General features: G+C 44.2%; 1 protein-coding gene across 2 annotated transcripts in view; it reads left to right on the top strand.

Moving 5' to 3' along the window:
• b4galt2 (UDP-Gal:betaGlcNAc beta 1,4- galactosyltransferase, polypeptide 2) overlaps positions 1 to 25,759 on the top strand; it is a 177,460-nt gene that overhangs the window by 23,807 nt on the left and 127,894 nt on the right. For both annotated transcript variants that reach the window (XM_061942836.2, XM_061942828.2), the window contains exon 2: positions 3,553 to 4,281. In XM_061942836.2, the coding sequence (XP_061798820.1) occupies positions 3,945 to 4,281 (337 nt within the window). In that variant the 5' untranslated portion in view covers positions 3,553 to 3,944. The remainder of the gene's footprint in view (positions 1 to 3,552; positions 4,282 to 25,759) is intronic.

Raw genomic sequence — 25,759 nt, 5'->3', positions numbered from 1 at the left:
GGCCCTACCCTGGATAAGCAGAAGAAGGAGATGGATGGATGAATGGATACAAATGCAGTTTTCTCTTTTTACATGGAGTCACGTGTTTCTTCAATATAAGATCTCCTCGAACATAAGACTATACTTTTGCAGACATTTTTGACATTTACATTTGATTATACAGTATATGTATTTTGTACTTTTGGTCCTGTAGTTAGACTATTTAGTTCCACTAGATGGCTTATTTCAAATAATGCTTACTTTTCTTCTGTTGAGTCAAGTTTCCTTTTAATGTAAGACGACACTCAATTGTCATGATCTGTGGTCTAGATCATGTTTTGTTTAGTTATGTTCTGTTAGTTTTGGACTTCATTAGGTCCTGTTTTTGTGCACCCTTGTTTGTTTTAGTTTCCATGACAACTCAGTAGGTTCACCTGTGTTTGACTCACGCACCTGCTCTAATCAGAGACTATTATTTAAGCCTGTTTTGCCAGTTAGTCGTCCTGGCGACATTGCTCTGTCCATGCCATAGTTCTTGATGATCTTTTCATGCTCTGTTTTGACATCTTATTGTTTATCACATAACACATTTATGTTTTGGTGGGTGGTAACCGAATACACATTGGGTTTTTTTGTTCACCTTGAAAAAAAACCTTATACTCAGAGTCAAGTGATTCAAACTAAACATTGATTTTCCTCAAAGTGAGCTTTTCCTCCTGTCACTCACTCTGACTTTGACTCTGTTTTTAATGCATTCTAGCACATACTTACATTTCGAAGCACCTTGTCTTCCAAACTAGCATTAGCATTTTAATGGCCACAGAAGTCTATCTGAATTTCTCGGGGTTTCTTTTTCCTTACTCCCATTGATCACAACATAAACGGCGGCCTGAGCAAGATAACTTGCAGGGCGCTTTATTCGTTCCCAAATGCATTTCAAGTCGCTCGGCTGTTAAAATTGACGTCTGTGTCACACTGGACCGTGTGGACTCACCATTTGTCTGTCTCTGTTGACGATGTCCACTACTTCTCTCTCTCAGAACACCACAAAAGATGCAGCAATGTACCTACAATACTCACAATTGGCACATTTGGAAATGAACACACATGCTAGCATTAGCTTATGCTGTCGCGTGGACATCGGGGGCGGTACCTCTGGATTGGCAGACCGGGGTGGTGGTTCCTCTCTTTAAGAAGGGGAACCGGAGGGTGTGTTCTAACTATCGTGGGATCACACTCCTCAGCCTTCCCGGTAAGGTCTATTCAGGTGTACTGGAGAGGAGGCTACGCCGGATAGTCGAACCTCGGATTCAGGAGGAACAGTGTGGTTTTCGTCCTGGTCGTGGAACTGTGGACCAGCTCTATACTCTCGGCAGGGTCCTTGAGGGTGCATGGGAGTTTGCCCAACCAGTCTACATGTGCTTTGTGGACTTGGAGAAGGCATTCGACCGTGTCCCTCGGGAAGTCCTGTGGGGAGTGCTCAGAGAGTATGGGGTATCGGACTGTCTGATTGTGGCGGTCCGCTCCCTGTATAATCAGTGTCAGAGCTTGGTCCGCATTGCCGGCAGTAAGTCGGACACGTTTCCAGTGAGGGTTGGACTCCGCCAAGGCTGCCCTTTGTCACCCATTCTGTTCATAACTTTTATGGACAGAATTTCTAGGCGCAGTCAAGGCGTTGAGGGGATCCGGTTTGGTGGCTGCAGGATTAGGTCTCTGCTTTTTGCAGATGATGTGGTCCTGATGGCTTCATCTGGCCAGGATCTTCAGCTCTCGCTGGATCGGTTCGCAGCCGAGTGTGAAGCGACTGGGATGAAAATCAGCACCTCCAAGTCCGAGTCCATGGTTCTCGCCCGGAAAAGGGTGGAATGCCATCTTCGGGTTGGGGAGGAGATCTTGCCCCAAGTGGAGGAGTTCAAGTACCTCGGAGTCTTGTTCACGAGTGAGGGAAGAGTGGATCGTGAGATCGACAGGCGGATCGGTGCGGCGTCTTCAGTAATGCGGACGCTGTATCGATCCGTTGTGGTGAAGAAGGAGCTGAGCCGGAAGGCAAAGCTCTCAATTTACCGGTCGATCTACGTTCCCATCTTCACCTATGGTCATGAGCTTTGGGTTATGACCGAAAGGACAAGATCACGGGTACAAGCGGCCGAAATGAGTTTCCTCCGCCGGGTGGCGGGGCTCTCCCTTAGAGATAGGGTGAGAAGCTCTGTCATCCGGGAGGAGCTCAAAATAAAGCCGCTGCTCCTCCACATCGAGAGGAGCCAGATGAGGTGGTTCGGGCATCTGGTCAGGATGCCACTCGATCGCCTCCCTCAGGAGGTGTTTAGGGCACGTCCGACCGGTAGGAGGCCACGGGGAAGACCCAGGACACGTTGGGAAGACAATGTCTCCCGGCTGGCCTGGGAACGCCTCGGGATCCCCCGGGAGGAGCTGGACGAAGTGGCTGGGGAGAGGGAAGTCTGGGCTTCCCTGCTTAGGCTGCTGCCCCCGCGACCCGACCTCGGATAAGCGGAAGAAGATGGATGGATGGATGGATGTTGCTTTTGATTTGGCTCTGTATGGCGCAGTACTCTGCTCCAAAGTCTCTACTCTGCTCCAAAGTCTCTACTTTGCTCCAAAGTCTCTACTCTGCTCCAAAGTCTCTACTCTGCTTCAAATCTCTTGGATAAAATGTGTCTCCCATTATGACATAATGTCAGAATTGTTGGTGTGTCTCATTCCAACTGCAATTGTTTTTTCTTGGAAAAACTGAGCAGTCCAAACTGGTTGGAGTCAGTACTGTCCATAATTATGGGCCTGCTGCAATGCCAGCACCCATTCACATGCTGCTAAGGAGCAGTGAATGGGCGCTAGCAATGCAAGCAGCCCATATTATCATTGCTCATGCTTCTAACTTTATTATAGTTCCGCACGTTTCTCTTATGCTTAATACAAGACGAACTGGCCAACTAACCCCCACATATGTTATACCGTCAGAAAAGTCTTGCCAATGGGGGTACTTTAAGTTGGGAACATTTCGTGTTAACATGGCGACGCTCTTCCGAAAACTAATCGCTACGGGCAACCGTTAGAGAGTCATTTAACTTGGTATGTGACACAAGCTAACTGTTAGCATGCTAACTTTTTGAGCTAGTTTTGCAACCGTTTACACCAGAGTCATATAACTTGGTATGTGATATTTGTTCATTGTTAGCATGCAAACAATAGCATGCTGCTAATCTAATTTAAGCATGCTATGTTTTTCCATGTAATCTTCCACTTTTTTCTCTATTTTCGCAGCCATACACCTTTGAGTTGTATAACTTGGTGTATGAAACATGCTAACTGTTATCATGCTAACGTTTGCAAACATGCTTAACGTTTTAGGCTAGCTCTGTAGCTTATGTTGTACAGTTACACCTAAAACTCTCGGATTGGGACACTCGGCACCATCTTCAAAGTACGGCGGCTTCCGGCGACCCCCAGCCAGAAGTCCAGGGCACAGATACCTGGCCCATCAACATTTCCGCAGAAATGTTCTAGTTTCAATTAATATTGCAACCCTTTTGACTTTCTCTCTATTCCTTTGTTCAGGTGCCTGAGGCGACCCTCCAGGAGGTCAGCGTTATCAGTAAGACCTCAGGCGGCGCTGGGATGACTGGTCACTGAGACCCGGCTGGGACGTTTTTTTGTCCTACTGAATGGCGCAGTGGTGCTTGAGCGCATGTCGCGTTGCCTTACAGCTGAGATAACACTCATCGTTCGACAAGTGCAGTTTGGACCGAGTACCATCTGGGATCAATGCATATCCAATAGTTTGAGGTCCTTGGACATGCAGAGACGCATCAGGACAAATCTGGAGCCCCATATGTGACCCCATGACCTCTGGTGAACTACATAATCTAATTGAAGTGGATACCTACCACAGGACTGACAGGATGAGCGCGTCGTCGTAGCTGGTCGCGCGCCGCTCATCGTCCTCGGCCATGACCCGGCTGATGTTGGGCCGGACTCTGGAGCGCATCTGTAAAGGTGTTCTGCTGCTCTGCTTGCTCCACTTCCTCATCATGATGATCCTATACTTCGATGTCTACTCGCAGCGCTTCGACCTCTTCAGCCGCTTTAACAACGGACGTAACAGTTCCCGGAATAATGCCAGCACCGGACATCATTTTTACTACTACAACATATCGAGGCCCAACACCACCTTAGCAAACTTCCTGACCGCTGCCGAGCAGGCGAGGTCGAGCGTGCGGCCAGAGACCAATCAGGCGCCTTCACCCAAGCCCTTGCCGCCGTGTCCTGAGAACCCTCCTGGCCTTGGTGAGTTGGACTGTCCAACAATTGTGTAGTTCACGGGTTTTAAAGGTGTTATAGCATTATTTTTTAAGATAGGATAGGTCTTTATTGTCATTGCAACAAGTACAACCAAACTTTGTTTTCAGCACAGACACGTTGAAGATGAGACAAACAAACAGTGTACAGGGTTACAGAACAGGAACGCTGATGGGTCGCCACAAGGCGCCCCGTAAAAGATGGGAAAAAGGCAAATGCTGGGGAAGGATGAGTAAAAAAAATACAATCTAGACTGGGCTCCTAGTGGGAAAAAACCTCCATAGCAAAGCACATATACATATTACAACGTACATCTCCAGATATCTAGCAACAGAGGGGAGGGAGTGGGGGGGCCATGGTGGCTGGCCGCAGCTCTCAGGCGCTGACCATCCTTTCATCACCCCTATGGGATTTGCGTCGAGGGCGTTGGATTGGGGGTGGGGTATGTATGTGTGTGGGGTATGGATGCATGTGTGTGTGTAAGCCTGCCGCGTGCCTCTGTTCCGCGGCCTTGATGTCGTGCAGCCGCCACTCAGTCCAATGTCAACAACCACAGGTGTGTGTCCATGAGAGACAAGAAGGGAGTTTGTTGTGTCCTTCGGGAGAGTCTCCAAGCCAGAGAAACAATCCAAGTTAGAATGTTTTGTATGCGACTGAAAATAACATTTGCTTTTCACTCTAAATTGTCTATGACTGGTCCTAAAAATCCCGCGGGGCAGACAGTCCCATGTGATTTAAATCACAAGAGTGTCCACAGTTATTTTCCACATTTAAAACACTTCCCTGTGGTCAACATTTTAATATTGTTTATGTTTAAAAAACCTTTTTCGAGCCACTTTCTGACAGCTTCTTAGAACGCACCGTTACTGCCTCCACTTAAGATTGCGTCTTCTCCCCCCACTTTGTTGGAGTTTTTAGCGCCTCAGTAGCGAGTCTACTATTCCGTATTTCCCGGACTATAAGGCGCACTTAAAATCCTTTGTTTCCCCTCAAAACTAGACAGTGCGCCTTATAACCCGGAATGATTCTGGTTTTGCTTACCGACCTCAAAGCAATTTTATTTGGTACATGGTGTAATGATAAGTGTGACCAGTAGATGGCTGTCAAACATATGAGCTACGTGTAGACTGCAATGCGATGGCAGTCACACACAACAGATACGTGTAGACTGCAATATGACTCAAGTAAACAACACCAATATTTTAAATGTTCCATTGAAAATATAGAATCTATCAAATCTATCAAAATATTTTAGTAGGACTTTGTTAAGCTATGAAGCCACACCACTTGATGGATTGTACTGTGCTTCAACATAAGAGTGTTATTACGGTGTGTGTATAAGGTAAGACATATTATCTGGCATTTTGTTTCACAATATTATGCAAAATAATCTTTTCTTACCTTCTGGTACCTGCTGATCTGTATTTGGGATCTGCATTAATCCTGAAAAATTGCGCGTGTGCGCCTTCTTCCACTCCCGTCCTTGCACGCTACACCGCTACAACAAAGATGACGGGGAGAAGACGCTGTCCAAGTGGAGGCACGTAAATAAGACCACCCACAAAACGTGAGCTTTTTGACGAAAGCGCACACCACAATGCCGGACTCTGAGTACATGTTTACCATATTATGGATATTTCGCTGACGGGTTTCCCAATTTGGGACATCACCAATTGAGCACATTCCAAACAGCTTGTTTGGCGGTAGTAGAAAGGAAGGCAAGATTATTTTATAAATATCTCCGCAATGCTTCCACGGTTTGATTTAACATTTTTGGGACTTATTTAGGTAGCAATGGGTAAGAAAAGTTGAAGAGCAGCATCTCCTCATCCGTGGCTCACTAGTGCAACAACAACGCCCGAAATGTGTCCTGTGACCGGAACTCTCTAATAAGTAAAGTTCCTTGGGTGAATAATGTAAAGTCACTACACCGGTATGTTTTAGTGCTTTCATGGTGAGTTTACTGACAGATATAAGTAAGAACTTTACACTACTTTATATTAGAAATGGCAACAGTGGAGGATGAATGTCACATAACAAGAAAATAGAGAAAAAGAAGATTATCCACTACAAAGGCGGACGCACACAATTTTTCAGGATTTATGCAGATCCCAAATACAGATCAGCAGGGACCAGAAGATAAGAAAAGTTGCTTTTGCTTAATATATATATATATATATATATATATATACCTACTCAGCGGCCTAGTGGTTAGAGTGTCTGCCCTGAGATCGGTAGGTTGTGGGTTCAAACCCCGGCCGAGTCATACCAAAGACTATAAAAATGGGACCCATTACCTCCCTGCTTGGCACTCAGTATCAAGGGTTGGAATTGGGGGTTAAATCACCAAAAATGATTCCCAGGCGCGGCCACCGCTGCTGCCCACTGCTCCCCTCACCTCCCAGGGGGTGATCAAGGGTGATGGGTCAAATGCAGAGAATAATCTCGCCACACCTAGTGTGTGTGTGACAATCATTGGTACTTTAACTTTAACTTTTAACTTTATATTGGGAAACAAAATGCCAGATAATAAATCTTACCTTATACACACACCATAATAATACTCCTATGTTGAAGCACAGTACAATCCATCAAGTGGTGTGGCTTCATAGCTTACCAAAGTCCTACTAAAACATTTTGATAGATTTTTGAGCACAATGTTCTATATTTTTAATGCAACATATAAAATGTTGGTGTTGTTTACTTGAGTCATATTGCAGTCTACACGTATCTCTTATGTGTGACTGCCATCTACTGGTCACACTTGTCATTTCACCATGTACCAAATAAGATTGCTTCGATTTCGGTAAGCAAAACCAGAAGTATTGCGTACATTAGGTTATAGGGATGATGTTTGATAAGAAATGATCGAGTTTGAGCCCATTATCGAATCCTCTTATAGAACCGATTCCTTATCGATTCTCTTATCGAATCCAGATAAGTTGTTGTATATGGAAAAAAAACACAATATTTGGTTTAACAAAAGCTCACTTTTATTTTATAAGAAAAAAAAAAATAAAAAATAAATATTGACTGTTGTTACCACCCTAAAAAAATAAAATAAAATAAATAAATATTGACTGTTGTTACCCATGGTATTTTTTTTTTGTCATAAAAAATACAATCATGTGTGCTTACTGACTGTATCCTTGCAGACTGTATTGATATATATTGATATATAATGTAGGAACCACAATATTAATAACAGAAAGAAACAACCCTTTTGTGTGAATGAGTGTAAATGGGGGAGGGAAGTTTTTTGGGTGTGTGCACTAATTGTAAGTGTATATTGGGTTTTTTATGTTGATTTAATTAAAAAAATATATATATATATTATTATTTTTTTATTTTTTATTTCTTGTGCGGCCCGGTACCAATTGATCCACGGACCGGTACCGGGCAACGGCCTGGTGGTTGGGGGCCACTGGTGTAGGCTACAAGATAATGTTAACGTTATCAGACACATACAAAAAGGCTAACGTTAACGTTACCGTTAGCCTCCGGACTATGCTTAGGTAACGTTAGTCTAGCTAACATTACTGCAATCCTGGATTGACATACGAGGTAACCTTATTTTAGCCTAAAGGCTACGAGTGAGCAGATATGGAAATGAACCGGCAACAGTTAATGTTAGTTACTCACCGCCACTATCACTGGAATTGGCGCTACAAGTTGAAGAGGGGCGTGCTTCGTCGCTGCTCCTCCACGACACCTTTCTCTAACCTTCAGGTTATGTGCAGCCTGAACAGGTTTCATCATGCTTGTTGTACTTCCCCCCTTACATGAGAGCGAAGCCTGGCAATAATTGCAGATAGCAGTTTCCTCGTCGTATTTTATGGTAAAATGAAGCCATGCCTTGAGGCGTTTTTTCCGGTCCATTGTTGTTGCTGCTTTCTGTATCTGCCGCCTAATGACTGAGCTACGTCATTTCCTGGAACGTGCCACAGGGCATTTCCTAGTAAAAAAAAAAGGATTCATTCCCAGGGATTCGAATAAAGAATCAACTCTTTTTCTTTACTATAGTGGCTTTCGATAACGGGACCTGGTTCTCAAAAAAGGATTCGAGTCCATGGAATCGGTTCTTTTCTTATCGAACAACCGGGAGAACCGGTTTCGAACATCATCCCTACCGGGTTATAAGGCGCACTGTGTGGTTTTGAGGGAAAACAAGGATTTTAAGTGCGCCTTATAGTCTGGAAAATAAGGTATAAATAATAATTAATAACCAAAGCCAAAAGTGTTTTGTGTTCATTATTTTCTCATTTGGTGGTGAGCTTTGTTACTTTCACCTGCAGACAGACGAAGCTGTCAGCTAGCTCAGCTGGCCTGAAGTTAACTCAACATCTTGCTATTCATGGCAGGCCCAGGTGGGCTTTTGATGCTTCTGTTTGCCTTTGTGTCTGTGATGGACATGGAGGTGGATGTGGAGGTGGAGGTGGAGATGGAGATGGAGAGGCTGCTAGAAGCATTCTGGTGAGTGGAGGCCTCACGGGTACATGAGCTGCTTCTCAACACACACCTGAATATCACACCTGTGGAGACTGAAAAAGTCATAGAATAAAAACAGAGAGTAAGAGCAGGCAGAGAGTTGAGACACATGCACACACACACACACACACACACACACACACACACACACACACACACACACACACACACACTATAATTAGTGGATGCAAGCCTCTCACAGCAGCACCTGTCAGCTGGAGTTCTCCGGTAGCCAAGTGTGTCTGTGTGTGTGTGTGTGTGTGTGTGTGTGTGTGTGTGTGTGTGTGTGTGTGTGTGTGTGTGTGTGTGTGTGTGTGTGTGTGTGTGTGTATAAATGAATGCGTGCATGCGTGTGTTTTGGCATATGAGATGGAGACTGCTCAAAAGTTTGTTACAGAAAGTTTTCAAGTATTTCAAAATCCAAGCGTGTGTGTGTGTGTGTGTGTGTGTGTGTGTGTGTGTGTGTGTGTGTGTGTGTGTGTGTGTGTGTGTGTGTGTGTGTGTGTGTGTGTGTGTGTGTACGTGCGTGCGTGTTTTGGCATGTGAAATGGAAAACTGCAAATCCGCTGCTCAAAAGTTTGTTACAGAAAGTTTTCAAGTATTTCAAAATCTAAAAATCAACCATTTTATTGATCGTATTTCTATTTGTTGTATACTTGACGATAAATTGATTCATTTAAATTCATTGTATACTGTATATGAATTGACATTTTTAAAGTATATATTCAATTTGATATTTCAAAAAAAACAATGTTTATGTTAATGTAGGCGTGAATACAAAACATGTAGCATGCATTTATTTCTTTAGCAGTAAAAAAAAATCTAAAGTTATCAAATAATAGCTCCATTTTAACCAAATAGTACTTAAATTAAAAATAAATATATATTTGATTTGATACTAGATTTTGAACAATATTTGCATACATATATTTTTAAATACAAAATATTGTTTGATTTTCAGCCTATCTAATAAAAAAAATAGTAAGTTAAGAAATATTGACATTGATTATACTGTATGTATTTGTGTGTGTGTATATATATATATATATATATATATATATATATATATATATATATATATATATATATATATATATAAAAATATATAAATATATATATATTTATATATATATATATATATATATATAAAAATATATAAATATATATATATTTATATATATATATATATATATATATATATATATATATATATATATATATATATATATATATATATATATATATATATATGTATATATATATATATATATATATATGTATGTATATATATATATATATATATATATATGTATGTGTGGGGAAAAAAATCACAAGACTATTTCATCTCTACAGGCCTGTTTCATGAGGGGGGGTACCCTCAATCATCAGGAGATTTTAATGGGAGCATTCGCATACCATGGTTTATATAGGGCACAGAGTGGGTGGGTACAGGCTGGCGTAGGGGCGTGGTGATTGGCTCATGTGTTACCTAGGAGGTGTTTCCGTCTGTGGCGGCATGCTGTTACAATTTCGCTGCGCTTGTTGAGGGATGACAGGTCTGGACGGTAAATAATAAACAGTTTCTCTTTCAAGCATAGGTTGCATCTTTTATTACCACTATTGTAAGGTGTGCTGGATGCAAGAATTTGCCATGTTATTGAATATTCAACATTATTGTCTTTGAGGTCCCAAATGTGTTTGCTGAGTTCTGTGGTATTTCGCAGGTTTCTGTTCCTGAAAGAAGCCTTGTGATTGTTCCATCTGGTTTTGAATTCTCCCTCGGTTAATCCTACATATGTGTCGGATGTGTTAATGTCCTTGCGTATTACCTTAGATTGGTAGACAACTGATGTTTGTAAGCACCCCCCGTTGAGGGGGCAATCAGGTTTCTTTCGACAGTTACAGCCTTTGTTGGTTTTGGAGTCGCTCTGTCCGACTCCAAACGGAAACACCTCCTAGGTAACACATGAGCCAATCACCACGCCCCTACGCCAGCCTGTACCCACCCACTCTGTGCCCTATATAAACCATGGTATGTGAATGCTCCCATTAAAATCTCCTGATGATTGAGGGTACCCCCCCTCATGAAACAGGCCTGTAGAGATGAAATAGTCTTGTGATTTTTTTTCCCACACATACATATATTGCGCTCTACTACGGTATCGAGCACTATTTTTTGGATAACCTTATTAAGACATATATATATATATATATATATATATATATATATATATATATATATATATATATATATATATATATATATATATATATATAAAATTAAATTCCATAAAATAGCGTGTACTATTGGACGTGTTGCAAGGTGATTTACTAAGACTGTGTGTACAATTTGAAAAGTGGTGCAGACCGCCTTATTCAAATGAGGACGTTGCCTGTACTCTGCGGGGCATCACCATAGCGATACTCTCATTTACTGCACATTTATGTCATCGTGCTCCTGCCTGTGGTGTTTTGCTACCTTCTCAAACATGCAGGAGACATCTACCACTTTTTATAGAGTTTGCACCACACATTTTCAATGGGAGACAGGTCTGGACTACAGGCAGGCCAGTCTAGTACCCGCACTCTTTTACTATGAAGCCACGCTGTTGTAACACGTAGCTTGGCATTGTCTTGCTGAAATAAGCAGGGGCGTCCGTGATAACGTTGCTTGGATGGCAACATAAGTGTGCCTTTGTGGGCGCGTGCGGACTCGCGGAGGGACAGAAAAGAGGGAAGATGAAGATGAAGGTGATATTATATGAGTGTTGTAGCGTGTCAACTAATTTTTACGCTACTGCAGATCATTTTGTCAACTTGTCATAAATACATTGTGTATACTTCCAACATTTTGATTTGAGGTGCAAGACATTAAAATGAGGGGGCCGTGCTCCCTCTTGCCCCTGCATAGAGCCGGCCCCCATCACCAGCCTGAATGATTACCGACCAGTGGCCCTCACTCCGGTAATCATGAAGTGCTTCGAGCGACTTGTTCTCCAGCACATCAAGGACCATATCCCTCCAGACTTCGACCCCCACCAGTTCGCATACCGGGCGAACAGGTCCACAGAGGACGCCATAGCTGTTGCTCTCCACTCTGCTCTGAACCACCTGGAGCAGCAGCAGAGCTACGTCCGGATGCTCTCTGTGGACTATAGCTCTGCCTTCAATACAATAATCCCGGACAGACTCTGCAATAAACTGGACACTCTTGGCCTCCCCCCTCTCACAAACGCCTGGATAAGGGACTTCCTAACGGACCGACCCCAGAATGTGAGACTTGGCCCGCACCTCTCATCCTCCCGCACGCTGAGCATCGGCTCCCCACAGGGCTGTGTGCTGAGCCCCCTCCTCTACTGCCTTTACACCCATGACTGCAGTCCGGCCCACAGTGACAACCTTACCGTCAAGTTCGCCGACGATACCACAGTGGTCGGGCTCATCTCCAGGGGTGACGAGGCTGCCTACAGAGAGGAGGTCCTGAAGCTGACGGCCTGGTCTTCGGAGAACAACCTCGCTCTCAACACCAGCAAGACCAGAGAGATCATCGTCGACTTCAGGAGGAGCAGCACCGACCCTGCCCCCCTCTACATCAACGGCGAGCGTGTAGAGAGGGTCCACACCTTCAGGTACCTTGGAGTCCACATCTCTAATGACTTCTCCTGGACAGTCAACACCACATCAATCATCAAGAAGGCTCAGCAGCGGCTACACTTCCTTAGAGTCCTCGGGAAGTACAACCTGAAGCCTGACCTGCTGCTGACCTTCTACCGCTCGTCCATCGAGAACCTGCTGACCTACTGTATTACGGTATGGTACGGCAGCTGCACTGCAGCAGACAGGGAGAGGCTGCAAAGAGTGGTCAAGACGGCTCAGAAGATCATCGGCCGCCCTCTCCCCTCTCTGACGGACATCTACACCTCCCGCTGCCTCAACAGAGCCAGTGCCATCATCAAGGACAGCACCCACCCTGGCTCTGACCTGTTCCACCTGCTGCCCTCTGGGAAGCGCTACAGGTGCATTAAAACCAAAACAAACAGGCTAAAGAACAGCTTCTTCCCCAGGGCCATAACCATCCTGAACGGACTGCCCCATTGTCCCTCATAACTGCCTTCTCTTCGGTGCAATAACCCATTCCACCAACCACCCTGTTTTTGTTTTTGTTTTTTTCATGTATATATTCATTTCACACCATATTCATTGCACTTCTATATTTTTTATATTTTTATATATTTGCACATTGTTTTTCTAGCATGCACACATCGCACTGTATGGAATGGCCTCAATCTCGTTACCTTGCGTAATGACAATAAAGCTGATTCTGATTCTGATACAGGAATACATTCTTTGATTTAGTAGCACCTGTGTTGCTAGTAAAACATCTGAGCGTACAGCCCTGCATGTTGGCGTCAATCATTCTGATTCTGAATCATGCTCATTTCAATGTCAAAATTGACATTTTTTTGATGTAAAAATCTGCCAAAGAAAAAAGTATAAAGGTTATTAAACATTTGCATTATGGCTGCAGCTGTGTCTATTATTTTAGAATCATTTGTTCGATTAATCAAGGAATGGAATAAAACACACTTAATAGCCTCAATGCTTCATTTAGGGGAAATAGTTGTAAGTAATAAACCAAGATTTTTTAGATTACCTTGATAATTAATGTTAATTATTCCGTTGGTAGCGTTCACATGGAGATGGATTAGCATGGTGAGAGATTTGATATGGATTAAAGGGATTATCATTTAACACATGACTAACAACTCAAAGGTTTGTTCAGAGGTGTGTAGAGTAGCCAGAAATTGTACTCAAGTAAGAGTACTGTTACTTTACAGATGTATTACTCAAGTAAAAGTAAGGAGTAGTCACCCAAATATTTACTTGAGTAAAAGTCAAAAGTATGTTGTGAAAAAACTACTCAAGTACTGAGTAACTGATGAGTAACCTGTTCCTTTAATGATGACGGCAACAAATAATGCACAAAAACACAAAAATAGCAATGAGCAAATTCAGAGCCAGGAATATCTCTTAAGCAACTAAAACAATAATATATATTAAATAATAATACATTAACATAAAAAATTACAAAGGAAAATAACAAGTTAGCCTTTACGCAAACCATAAACTGATAGGTGTGGGCTGCACCTGGGAACACACTGATTGGTGTTTCTTTGCGTGTGTGTGTGTGTGTGTGTGTGTGTGTGTGTGTGTGTGTGTGTGTGTGTGTGTGTGTGTGTGTGTGTGTGTGTGTGTGTGTTCTGGCAATGCGTACTTATTGGGGAAGTCTTTCTGTTTACAAAGTCACTTTAGGGATGTTTGACGTTATGGGGACCAAAATAAAGGTCCCCTGAAGGGAAACCTGTTTACAAAATCACTGTAGGGGATTAGTTTTGGGGACTTTTGCAACTTTTCTTCCCCACTCACAGTGCGACTTTGCTGGGTGGGTTTTGGACATGTCGGGGGCACCCCCGGACTCGGGTGAAACGCGGCAGGACCTGTGGGACTCGAACCTGGGTGTCATTTTTGATCATTTTCGGGACTTTTGCCAACTTTTCCAACTTTTCTTCCCCACTCACAGGGCGACTTTGCTGGGTGGGTTTTGGACATGTCGGGGGAACCCCGTACTCGGGTGGGACTCGAACCTGGGTGTCATTTTTGATCATTTTCGGGACTTTTGCCAACTTTTCCAACTTTTCTTCCACACTCACAGGGCGACTTTGCTGGGTGGGTTTTGGACATGTCGGGGGAACCCCGAACTCGGGTGGAATGCGGCGGGACCTGTGGGACTCGAACCTGGGTGTCATTTTTGATCATTTTCGGGACTTTTGCCAACTTTTCCAACTTTTCTTCCACACTCACAGTGCGACTTTGCTGGGTGGGTTTTGGACATGTCGGGGGCACCCCGTACTCGGGTGAAACGCGGCAGGACCTGTGGGACTCGAACCTGGGTGTCATTTTTGATCATTTTCGGGACTTTTGCCAACTTTTCTTCCACACTCACAGGGCGACTTTGCTGGGTGGGTTTTGGACATGTCGGGGGAACCCTGAACTCGGGTGGAACGCGGCGGGACCTGTGGGACTCGAACCTGGGTGTCATTTTTGATCATTTTCGGGACTTTTGCCAACTTTTCCAACTTTTTTTCCACACTCACAGTGCGACTTTGCTGCGTGGGTTTTGGACATGTCGGGGGCACCCCGTACTCGGGTGAAACGCGGCAGGACCTGTGGGACTCGAACCTGGGTGTCATTTTTGATCATTTTCGGGACTTTTGCCAACTTTTCCAACTTTTCTTCCACACTCACAGTGCGACTTTGCTGGGTGCGTTTTGGACATGTTGGGCACCCCTGGACTGGCGTAGCCGGCTGCAAAAGGTCCCCTGAAGGGGAATTTTCGCTCCCCTCCTCCCCCTGTGACTATGCTGGGTGCATTTTGGGCATGTTGGGCACCCCTGGACTCGCGTGGCCGGCTGCGGGACTTGTGGTACTCAAACCTGGGGTTTTTTTTTTACATGTTGGCCGCGTTAGGGACATTTGCCCTGCTAGCCTACCAGTACAGGTGTGTGTGTGTGTGTGTGTGTGTGTGTGTGTGTGTGTGTGTGTGTGTGTGTGTGTGTGTGTGTGTGTGTGTGTGTGTGTGTGTGTGTGCGTGTTTGTATGAGTCTGCAGTGCGTTAATAAATGTCCCCACACGATGTACATTTGACAGTGATTCATAGCAGGGAAGCTAACATCAGCCTACGGTGACAGCCAAAATATCTACTAAGGTTACTTACCGCCATGTGCTTCCTCAAATTTGACGTTGAGTTCATGTAAGCTTAAGCTTGTTAATCATATGACCGCCTGGCTCTGTTTGATTGGTGAAACGGAGTCAAACGTCACCAGTGACTGTATTTGATTGGTGAAACGGAGTCAAACGTCACCAGTGACTGTATTTGATTGGTGAAACGGAGTCAAACGTCACCAGTGACTGCATTTGATTGGTGAAACGGAGTCAAACGTCACTAGTGACTGCATTTGATGGGTGAAACGGAGTCAAACGTCACCAGTGACTGCATTTGATTGGTGAAACGGAGTCAAACGTCACCAGTGACTGCATTTGATTGGTGAAACGGAGTCAAACGTCACTAGTGACTGCATTTGATTGGTGAAACGGAGTCAAACGTCACCAGTGACTGCATTTGATTGGTGAAACGGAGTCAAACGTCACCAGTGAGTGTATTTGATTGGTGAAACGGAGTCAAACGTCACCAGTGACTGCATTTGATTGGTGAAACGGAGTCAAACGTCACCAGTGAGTGTATTTGATTGGTGAAACTGAGTCAAACGTCACCAGTGACTGTATTTGATTGGTGAAACGGAGTCAAACGTCACCAGTGACTGCATTTGATTGGTGAAACGGAGTCAAACGTCACTAGTGACTGCATTTGATGGGTGAAACGGAGTCAAACGTCACCAGTGACTGCATTTGATTGGTGAAACGGAGTCAAACGTCACCAGTGACTGCATTTGATTGGTGAAACGGAGTCAAACGTCACTAGTGACTGCATTTGATTGGTGAAACGGAGTCAAACGTCACCAGTGACTGCATTTGATTGGTGAAACGGAGTCAAACGTCACCAGTGAGTGTATTTGATTGGTGAAACGGAGTCAAACGTCACCAGTGACTGCATTTGATTGGTGAAACGGAGTCAAACGTCACCAGTGAGTGTATTTGATTGGTGAAACTGAGTCAAACGTCACCAGTGACTGTATTTGATTGGTGAAACGGAGTCAAACGTCACCAGTGACTGTATTTGATTGGTGAAACGGAGTCAAACGTCACCAGTGACTGTATTTGATTGGTGAAACGGAGTCAAACGTCACCAGGGACTGTATTTGATTGGTGAAACGGAGTCAAACGTCACCAGTGACTGTATTTGATTGGTGAAACGGAGTCAAACGTCACCAGTGAGTGTATTTGATTGGTGAAACGGAGTCAAACGTCACCAGTGACTGTATTTGATTGGTGAAACGGAGTCAAACGTCACCAGTGACTGTATTTGATTGGTGAAACGGAGTCAAACGTCACTAGTGACTGCATTTGATTGGTGAAACGGAGTCAAACGTCACCAGTGACTGCATTTGATTGGTGAAACGGAGTCAAACGTCACCAGTGAGTGTATTTGATTGGTGAAACGGAGTCAAACGTCACCAGTGACTGCATTTGATTGGTGAAACGGAGTCAAACGTCACCAGTGAGTGTATTTGATTGGTGAAACTGAGTCAAACGTCACCAGTGACTGTATTTGATTGGTGAAACGGAGTCAAACGTCACCAGTGACTGTATTTGATTGGTGAAACGGAGTCAAACGTCACCAGTGACTGTATTTGATTGGTGAAACGGAGTCAAACGTCACCAGGGACTGTATTTGATTGGTGAAACGGAGTCAAACGTCACCAGTGACTGTATTTGATTGGTGAAACGGAGTCAAACGTCACCAGTGAGTGTATTTGATTGGTGAAACGGAGTCAAACGTCACCAGTGACTGTATTTGATTGGTGAAACGGAGTCAAACGTCACCAGTGACTGCATTTGATTGGTGAAACGGAGTCAAACGTCACCAGTGACTGCATTTGATTGGTGAAACGGAGTCAAACGTCACCAGTGACTGCATTTGATTGGTGAAACGGAGTCAAACGTCACCAGTGACTGCATTTGATTGGTGAAACGGAGTCAAACGTCACCAGTGACTGCATTTGATTGGTGAAACGGAGTCAAACGTCACCAGTGACTGTATTTGATTGGTGAAACGGAGTCAAACGTCACCAGTGACTGCATTTGATTGGTGAAACGGAGTCAAACGTCACCAGTGACTGCATTTGATTGGTGAAACGGAGTCAAACGTCACCAGTGAGTGTATTTGATTGGTGAAACGGAGTCAAACGTCACCAGTGACTGCATTTGATTGGTGAAACGGAGTCAAACGTCACCAGTGAGTGTATTTGATTGGTGAAACTGAGTCAAACGTCACCAGTGACTGTATTTGATTGGTGAAACGGAGTCAAACGTCACCAGTGACTGTATTTGATTGGTGAAACGGAGTCAAACGTCACCAGTGACTGTATTTGATTGGTGAAACGGAGTCAAACGTCACCAGGGACTGTATTTGATTGGTGAAACGGAGTCAAACGTCACCAGTGACTGTATTTGATTGGTGAAACGGAGTCAAACGTCACCAGTGAGTGTATTTGATTGGTGAAACGGAGTCAAACGTCACCAGTGACTGTATTTGATTGGTGAAACGGAGTCAAACGTCACCAGTGACTGTATTTGATTGGTGAAACGGAGTCAAACGTCACTAGTGACTGCATTTGATTGGTGAAACGGAGTCAAACGTCACCAGTGACTGCATTTGATTGGTGAAACGGAGTCAAACGTCACCAGTGAGTGTATTTGATTGGTGAAACGGAGTCAAACGTCACCAGTGACTGCATTTGATTGGTGAAACGGAGTCAAACGTCACCAGTGAGTGTATTTGATTGGTGAAACTGAGTCAAACGTCACCAGTGACTGTATTTGATTGGTGAAACGGAGTCAAACGTCACCAGTGACTGTATTTGATTGGTGAAACGGAGTCAAACGTCACCAGTGACTGTATTTGATTGGTGAAACGGAGTCAAACGTCACCAGGGACTGTATTTGATTGGTGAAACGGAGTCAAACGTCACCAGTGACTGTATTTGATTGGTGAAACGGAGTCAAACGTCACCAGTGAGTGTATTTGATTGGTGAAACGGAGTCAAACGTCACCAGTGACTGTATTTGATTGGTGAAACGGAGTCAAACGTCACCAGTGACTGCATTTGATTGGTGAAACGGAGTCAAACGTCACCAGTGACTGCATTTGATTGGTGAAACGGAGTCAAACGTCACCAGTGACTGCATTTGATTGGTGAAACGGAGTCAAACGTCACCAGTGACTGCATTTGATTGGTGAAACGGAGTCAAACGTCACCAGTGACTGCATTTGATTGGTGAAACGGAGTCAAACGTCACCAGTGACTGTATTTGATTGGTGAAACGGAGTCAAACGTCACCAGTGACTGCATTTGATTGGTGAAACGGAGTCAAACGTCACCAGTGACTGCATTTGATTGGTGAAACGGAGTCAAACGTCACCAGTGACTGCATTTGATTGGTGAAACGGAGTCAAACGTCACCAGTGACTGCATTTGATTGGTGAAACGGAGTCAAACGTCACCAGTGACTGCATTTGATTGGTGAAACGGAGTCAAACGTCACCAGTGACTGCATTTGATTGGTGAAACGGAGTCAAACGTCACCAGTGACTGCATTTGATTGGTGAAACGGAGTCAAACGTCACCAGTGACTGCATTTGATTGGTGAAACGGAGTCAAACGTCACCAGTGACTGCATTTGATTGGTGAAACGGAGTCAAACGTCACCAGTGACTGCATTTGATTGGTGAAACGGAGTCAAACGTCACCAGTGACTGTATTTGATTGGTGAAACGGAGGCATGCGATAGATCCTACTATGAAGGTCTGTCTGACAAAGCAAAACAAACAAAGCGTGCATTAACAGATGATAAAAATCAGTAGCGAGTAGCGAGCTGAATGTAGATAAAAGTAGCGGAGTAAAAGTAGCGTTTCTTCTCTATAAATATACTCAAGTAAAAGTAAAAGTATGTTGCATTAAAACTACTCTTAGAAGTACAATTGATCCCAAAAGTTACTCAAGTAGATGTAAATGTAGCACGTTACTAGCCACCTCTGCACATGACTAAGAAGTCAAAGGTTTGTTTAGTCAACATAACGAGATTAAAACACTGCAGGGTTGTTTCTTCAAACGTGAATACTTCATTTGAACTTCATCTGCAGCGTCTGAAATGAGCCTTCGTTGGAGGAACAAGACGTCCTTGCATCATTTCAGCTGTATCATCTTTTTAATGTGCTCTAAATATTCACTCTAGGGAAATTAGCATGTGAGCGATTAGCTGATTGGTCTCCTATGATGTGAATGTAATCTGTTTGGAATTGATTTTAGAAATTGCTAAACATTTGCCAGGTTCAGCTTCATTCCTTGGAACATTTTCTTCAGAATTATGAGCTGAAGTGCTTTGCTTTCACAGCCAAACCACTTTGAACAATTTGTCATGAACAGAGTGGCTCCACACCCTCCAATTCTAATCAATTGGTTCCACAAAACATGACTATTTACTCTCTTTTCTGCCCTTTCCTACAACATAAATGCAGAATGGCATACCTGTCAACATCTGTATTTATAAAAAAAATAAAAAAATAATCCGAAAGTGAATCTAAATTAGGTGAGAAAATGAACTATTCATGAATGCGGTAAAAATATTGGAGAGACTACGCAGAAAAAAAGAGCAAACTAAGAGTTGTCAAGGAAGTCAGGAGGGTTGACAGGCTTGAGAATAGCTTTACATATTTGTTAAGGTAACAAGATTCTATTCAATGTAGCCCAAGCAAAAAGCATCTCTGCTTTATTTGTACTCATATGATAGCTTCTTCAATGAATTAAAAATGTGTATTTATTTTCACATGTATGTGTGTGTGTGTGTGTGTATATATACAAACCCCGTTTCCATATGAGTTGGGAAATTGTGTTAGATGTAAATATAAACGGAATACAATGATTTGCAAATCATTTTCAACCCATATTCAATTGAATGCACTACAAAGACAACATATTTGATGTTCAAACTCATAAACTAAATAATAATTAACTTAGAATTTCATGGCTGCAACGCGTGCCAAAGTAGTTGGGAAAGGGCATGTTCACCACTGTGTTACATCACCTTTTCTTTTAACAACACTCAATAAATGATTGGGAACTGAGGAAACTAATTGTTGAAGCTTTGAAAGTGGAATTCTTTCCCATTCTTGTTGTATGTAGAGCTTCAGTCGTTCAACCGTCCGGGGTCTCCGCTGTCGTATTTTACGCTTCATAATGCGCCACACATTTTTGATGGGAGACAGGTCTGGACTGCGGGCGGACCGGGAAAGTACCCGCACTCTTTTTTTACGAAGCCACGCTGTTTTAACACGTGCTGAATGTGGCTTGGCAATGTCTTGCTGAAATAAGCAGGGGCGTCCAAGAAAAAGACGGCGCTTAGATGGCAGCATATGTTGTTCCAAAACCGGTATGTACCTTTCAGCATTAATGGTGCCTTCACAGATGTGTAAGTTACCCATGTCTTGAGCACTAATGCACCCCCATACCATCACACATGCTGCCTTTTACACTTTGCGTCGATAACAGTCTGGATGGTTCGCTTCCCCTTTGATCCGGATGACACGATGTCGAATATTTCCAAAAATAATTTGAAATGTGGACTCGTCAGACCACAGAACACTTTTCCATTTTGCATGAGTCCATCTTAGATGATCTCGGGCCCAGAGAAGCCGGCGGCGTTTCTGGGTGTTGTTGATAACTGGCTTTCGCTTTGCATAGTAGAGCTTTAACTTGCACTTACAGATGTGATGACCAACTGTAGTTACTGACAGTGGTTGTATATATATATATATATATATATATATATATATATATATATATATATATATATATATATACCGTATTTTCCGCACCATAAGGCGCCCTGGGTTATAAGCCACGCCTTCAATGAACGGCATATTTCAAAACTTTGTCCACCTATAAGCCCCGTGTTGTAAGCCGCATCTAAGTGCGCTAAAGGAATGTCAAAAAAACAGTCAGATAGGTCAGTCAAACTTTAATAATATATTAAAAACCAGCGTTCTAACAACTCTGTTCACTCCCAAAATGTACGCAAATGTGCAATCACAAACATACGTATATCAACATGGACAGAGCTGCGTGAAAAAAGCCACCCGGCCTCTTCGCGTAAACTTAAACTTACCTTAACCACTCGCTCATCTTTTCTTCATCCATCCCTTCGAGTTAGCTTTTATGATGACGCCGGCTGGAAAGGTCTCTTTTGGCAAGGTCTTCCTTTTGAATATCACCATGGGTGGAAGTTTCTGGCCATTAGCATGGCAAGCTAGAACCACAGTGAAGGATGACTTCTCATTCCCTGTGGTGCGAATATTCACCGTACGTGCTCCCGTTGTATCCACAGTGCGGTTCACAGGAATATCAGTTGCTGTGAAATAGTAATCCGTGTGCGGATGGAGAGATTGCGTCTTTTCATGAACCGGATCCCTGACGCTTAGTAGGAGCCATTTTGTGGTCTTTACAGATGTAAACACACAAAGGAAATGAAACGTACGGTATATCCACGCGCTTTTTCTTCTTCTACGCGGGCGGGTGGTTGCTTACAGTAGAAGAAGAAGCGCTTCCTGTTTTACCGGGAAAAAAGATGGCGGCTGTTTACCGAAGTTGCGAGATCGAAACTTTATGAAAATGAATCGTAATATTAATCCATATATAAAGCGCACCGGGTTAAAAGCCGCTTGTGTCAGCTTTTGAGTAAATTTGTGGTTTTTAGGTGCGGCTAATAGTGCGGAAAATACGGTATATATATATAGAGTACAGGCCAAAAGTTTGGACACACCTTCTCCTCATTCAATGTGTTTTCTTTATTTTCATGACTATTTACATTGTAGATTCCATCCATCCATTTTCTACCGCTGGAGCCTATCTCAGCTACAATCGGGCGGAAGGCAGGGTACACCCTGGACAAGTCACCACCTCATCACAGGGCCAACACAGATAGACAGACAACATTCACACTCACATTCACACACTAGGGCCCATTTAGTGTTGCCAATCAACCTATCCCCAGGTGCATGTCTTTGGAGGTGGGAGGGGCCTATCCCCAGGTGCATGTCTTTGGAGGTGGGAGGGGCCTATCCCCAGGTGCATTTCTTTGGAGGTGGGAGGAAGCCGGAGTACCCGGAGGGAACCCACGCAGTCACGGGGAGAACATGCAAACTCCACACAGAAAGATCCTGAGGCCGGGATTGAACTCACGACTACTCAGGACCTTCGTATTGTGAGGCAGACGCACTAACCCCTCTACCACCGTGCTGCCCACATTGTAGATTGTCACATCAAAACTATGAATGAACACATGTGGAGTTATGTACTTCACAAAAAAAGGTGAAATAACTAAAAACACGTTTTATATTCTAATTTCCTAAAAAATAGTCACCCTTTGCTCTGATTACTGCTTTGCACACTCTTGGCATTCTCTCCATGAGCTTCAAGAGGTAGTCACCTGAAATGGTTTTCACTTCACAGGTGTGTGTGTGTATGTGTGTGTGTGTGTGTGTATGTGTTCAAGTTACTAGCTACATGCTTTGGCAACTGAACATAGTAATTTAGAAAGGAAATAACCAAGCCAAAGCCAAAGCTATTAATTCTGAAAAGAAATTAAAACCCTGCTGGGTATACCTAAAAAGCAGAGGTGGGAAATTGCAAACAAACATCAAGTGTCAAGATGTGAAGGATCGTTTATGGTGGAGGGAATTATAAATCCTGAAAAAATGAGCCACTTGTCCAGTGATGGTTGAAGACATGACATCTGTGCTTCTCTTGGGGAGTGCACATGTTGTTGATCAGGAGTTGAGGTGTGCATTAGCAGGAAGCTCTCTGCAGACACAAACACAAACCAATCAAAATGTTGATTAACACATTGCCTCCCATTAACGCAAAAACGCGCTAAGCACTCTTTTCGCTGTTTTCTCAATGTAAACACAGACTGTGCCTTTAAATGGGACGTCTAGATCAAAGGGGCGCCAATCAAAAAATCCCGTCATCGCCATATGACAAGTTAATAGAAGCTGAATGGCGATCAATACATGTGCAATATGTTTAGTGGAGAAAACGGGGTTGCAGAAAACAGAGCAGACCGCCTAATCTGGCAACCTTGTGAAAGTGCTATCTTGCTATGGAGCTGCCATTCACATGTCATTTCTTGGCTGGTAGTGAAACCACCAATGACATCATCCCATATTTTAGCGAGGGTTCTGTCCCACCAGAAACAAGAACTGTTGTCCCTACAGTTTACTGAATTGTCCTTGTGTTTTGTCATGTTTTCTATCACGTTGTTGCATTGGCGTTGTTAGGCTCAAGCCCCCCTAAAATATTCTTAAGCCCCCCTAAATAATTTGGTGTTTTTTTTTTTTTTTTTACAAATACATCCTGACATAGTCATTATAAAGTGGCCCGAATATGAGTTTAAATAAATAATCATATAACCTGTTATTATTCACTCAGTTTCCCCTCACTTCGTAGCGTAAGGTAGAGAGCCCCTTTAGTGCGTCGGTATCCAATCCATTCCACTTGTTCATATAGAAAATGCCCACATCACTCAAATTCCAGTCCGCATTTTCTCTGCGACCTTGCTTGCGGTCCTGCAGGTGTACGAAGCACATGATCTTCCTTTACAATGAGTGAAGCTGCACAAAACCTTGTGTGTGCAATTGTAAATCATTTAGTTTTTAAGTTTTGTGTTTCTGTCAGAGAGAGTTTCAATTCCCACCTCCGGAAGAACTTTGAACATGTCACGAGGGAGGTGCTGGACATTGAGTCCGAGTGGACCATGTTCCGCACCTCTATTGTCGAGGCGGCCGATTGGAGCTGTGGCCGCAAGGTAGTTGGTGCCTGTCGTGGCGGTAATCCTAGAACCCGTTGGTGGACACCGGCGGTGAGGGATGCCGTCAAGCTGAAGAAGGAGTCCTATCGGGTTCTTTTGGCTCATAGGACTCCTGAGGCAGCGGACAGGTACCGACAGGCCAAGCGGTGTGCGGCTTCAGCGGTCGCGGAGGCAAAAACTCGGACATGGGAGGAGTTCGGGGAAGCCATGGAAAACGACTTCCGGACGGCTTCGAAGCGATTCTGGACCACCATCCGCCGCCTCAGGAAGGGGAAGCAGTGCACTACCAACACCGTGTATGGTGCGGATGGTGTTCTGCTGACCTCGACTGCGGAAGTTGTGGATCGGTGGAGGGAATACTTCAAAGACCTCCTCAATCCCACCAACACGTCTTCCTATGAGGAAGCAGTGCCTGGGGAATCTGTGGTGGGCTCTCCTATTTCTGGGGCTGAGGTTGCTGAGGTAGTTAAAAAGCTCCTCGGTGGCAAGGCCCCGGGGGTGGATGAGATCCGCCCGGAGTTCCTTAAGGCTCTGGATGCTGTAGGGCTGTCTTGGTTGACAAGACTCTGCAGCATCGCGTGGACATCGGGGGCAGTACCTCTGGATTGGCAGACCGGGGTGGTGGTTCCTCTCTTTAAAAAGGGGAACCGGAGGGTGTGTACTAACTATCGTGGGATCACACTCCTCAGCCTTCCCGGTAAGGTCTATTCAGGTGTACTGGAGAGGAGGCTACGCCGGATAGTCGAACCTCGGATTCAGGAGGAACAGTGTGGTTTTCGTCCTGGTCGTGGAACTGTGGACCAGCTCTATACTCTCGGCAGGGTCCTTGAGGGTGCATGGGAGTTTGCCCAACCAGTCTACATGTGCTTTGTGGACTTGGAGAAGGCATTCGACCGTGTCCCTCGGGAAGTCCTGTGGGGAGTGCTCAAAGAGTATGGGGTTTCGGACTGTCTGATAGTGGCGGTCCGCTCCCTGTATGATCAGTGTCAGAGCTTGGTCCGCATTGCTGGCAGTAAGTCGGACACGTTTCCAGTGAGGGTTGGACTCCGCCAAGGCTGCCCTTTGTCACCCATTCTGTTCATAACTTTTATGGACAGAATTTCTAGGCGCAGTCAAGGCGTTGAGGGGATCCGGTTTGGTGGCTGCAGGATTAGGTCTCTGCTTTTTGCAGATGATTTGGTCCTGATGGCTTCATCTGGCCAGGATCTTCAGCTCTCACTGGATCGGTTCGCAGCCGAGTGTGAAGCGACTGGGATGAGAATCAGCACCTCCAAGTCCGAGTCCATGGTTCTCGCCCGGAAAAGGGTGGAGTGCCATATCCGGGTTGGGGAGGAGATCTTGCCCCAAGTGGAGGAGTTCAAGTACCTCGGAGTCT

The sequence above is a fragment of the Nerophis lumbriciformis genome, linkage group LG03 (assembly GCF_033978685.3).
Source record: "Nerophis lumbriciformis linkage group LG03, RoL_Nlum_v2.1, whole genome shotgun sequence".
Taxonomy (NCBI): domain Eukaryota; kingdom Metazoa; phylum Chordata; class Actinopteri; order Syngnathiformes; family Syngnathidae; genus Nerophis; species Nerophis lumbriciformis.
The sequence above is the reverse complement of the archived record's forward strand: the minus strand, read 5'-3'. Positions and strand labels throughout refer to the sequence as shown.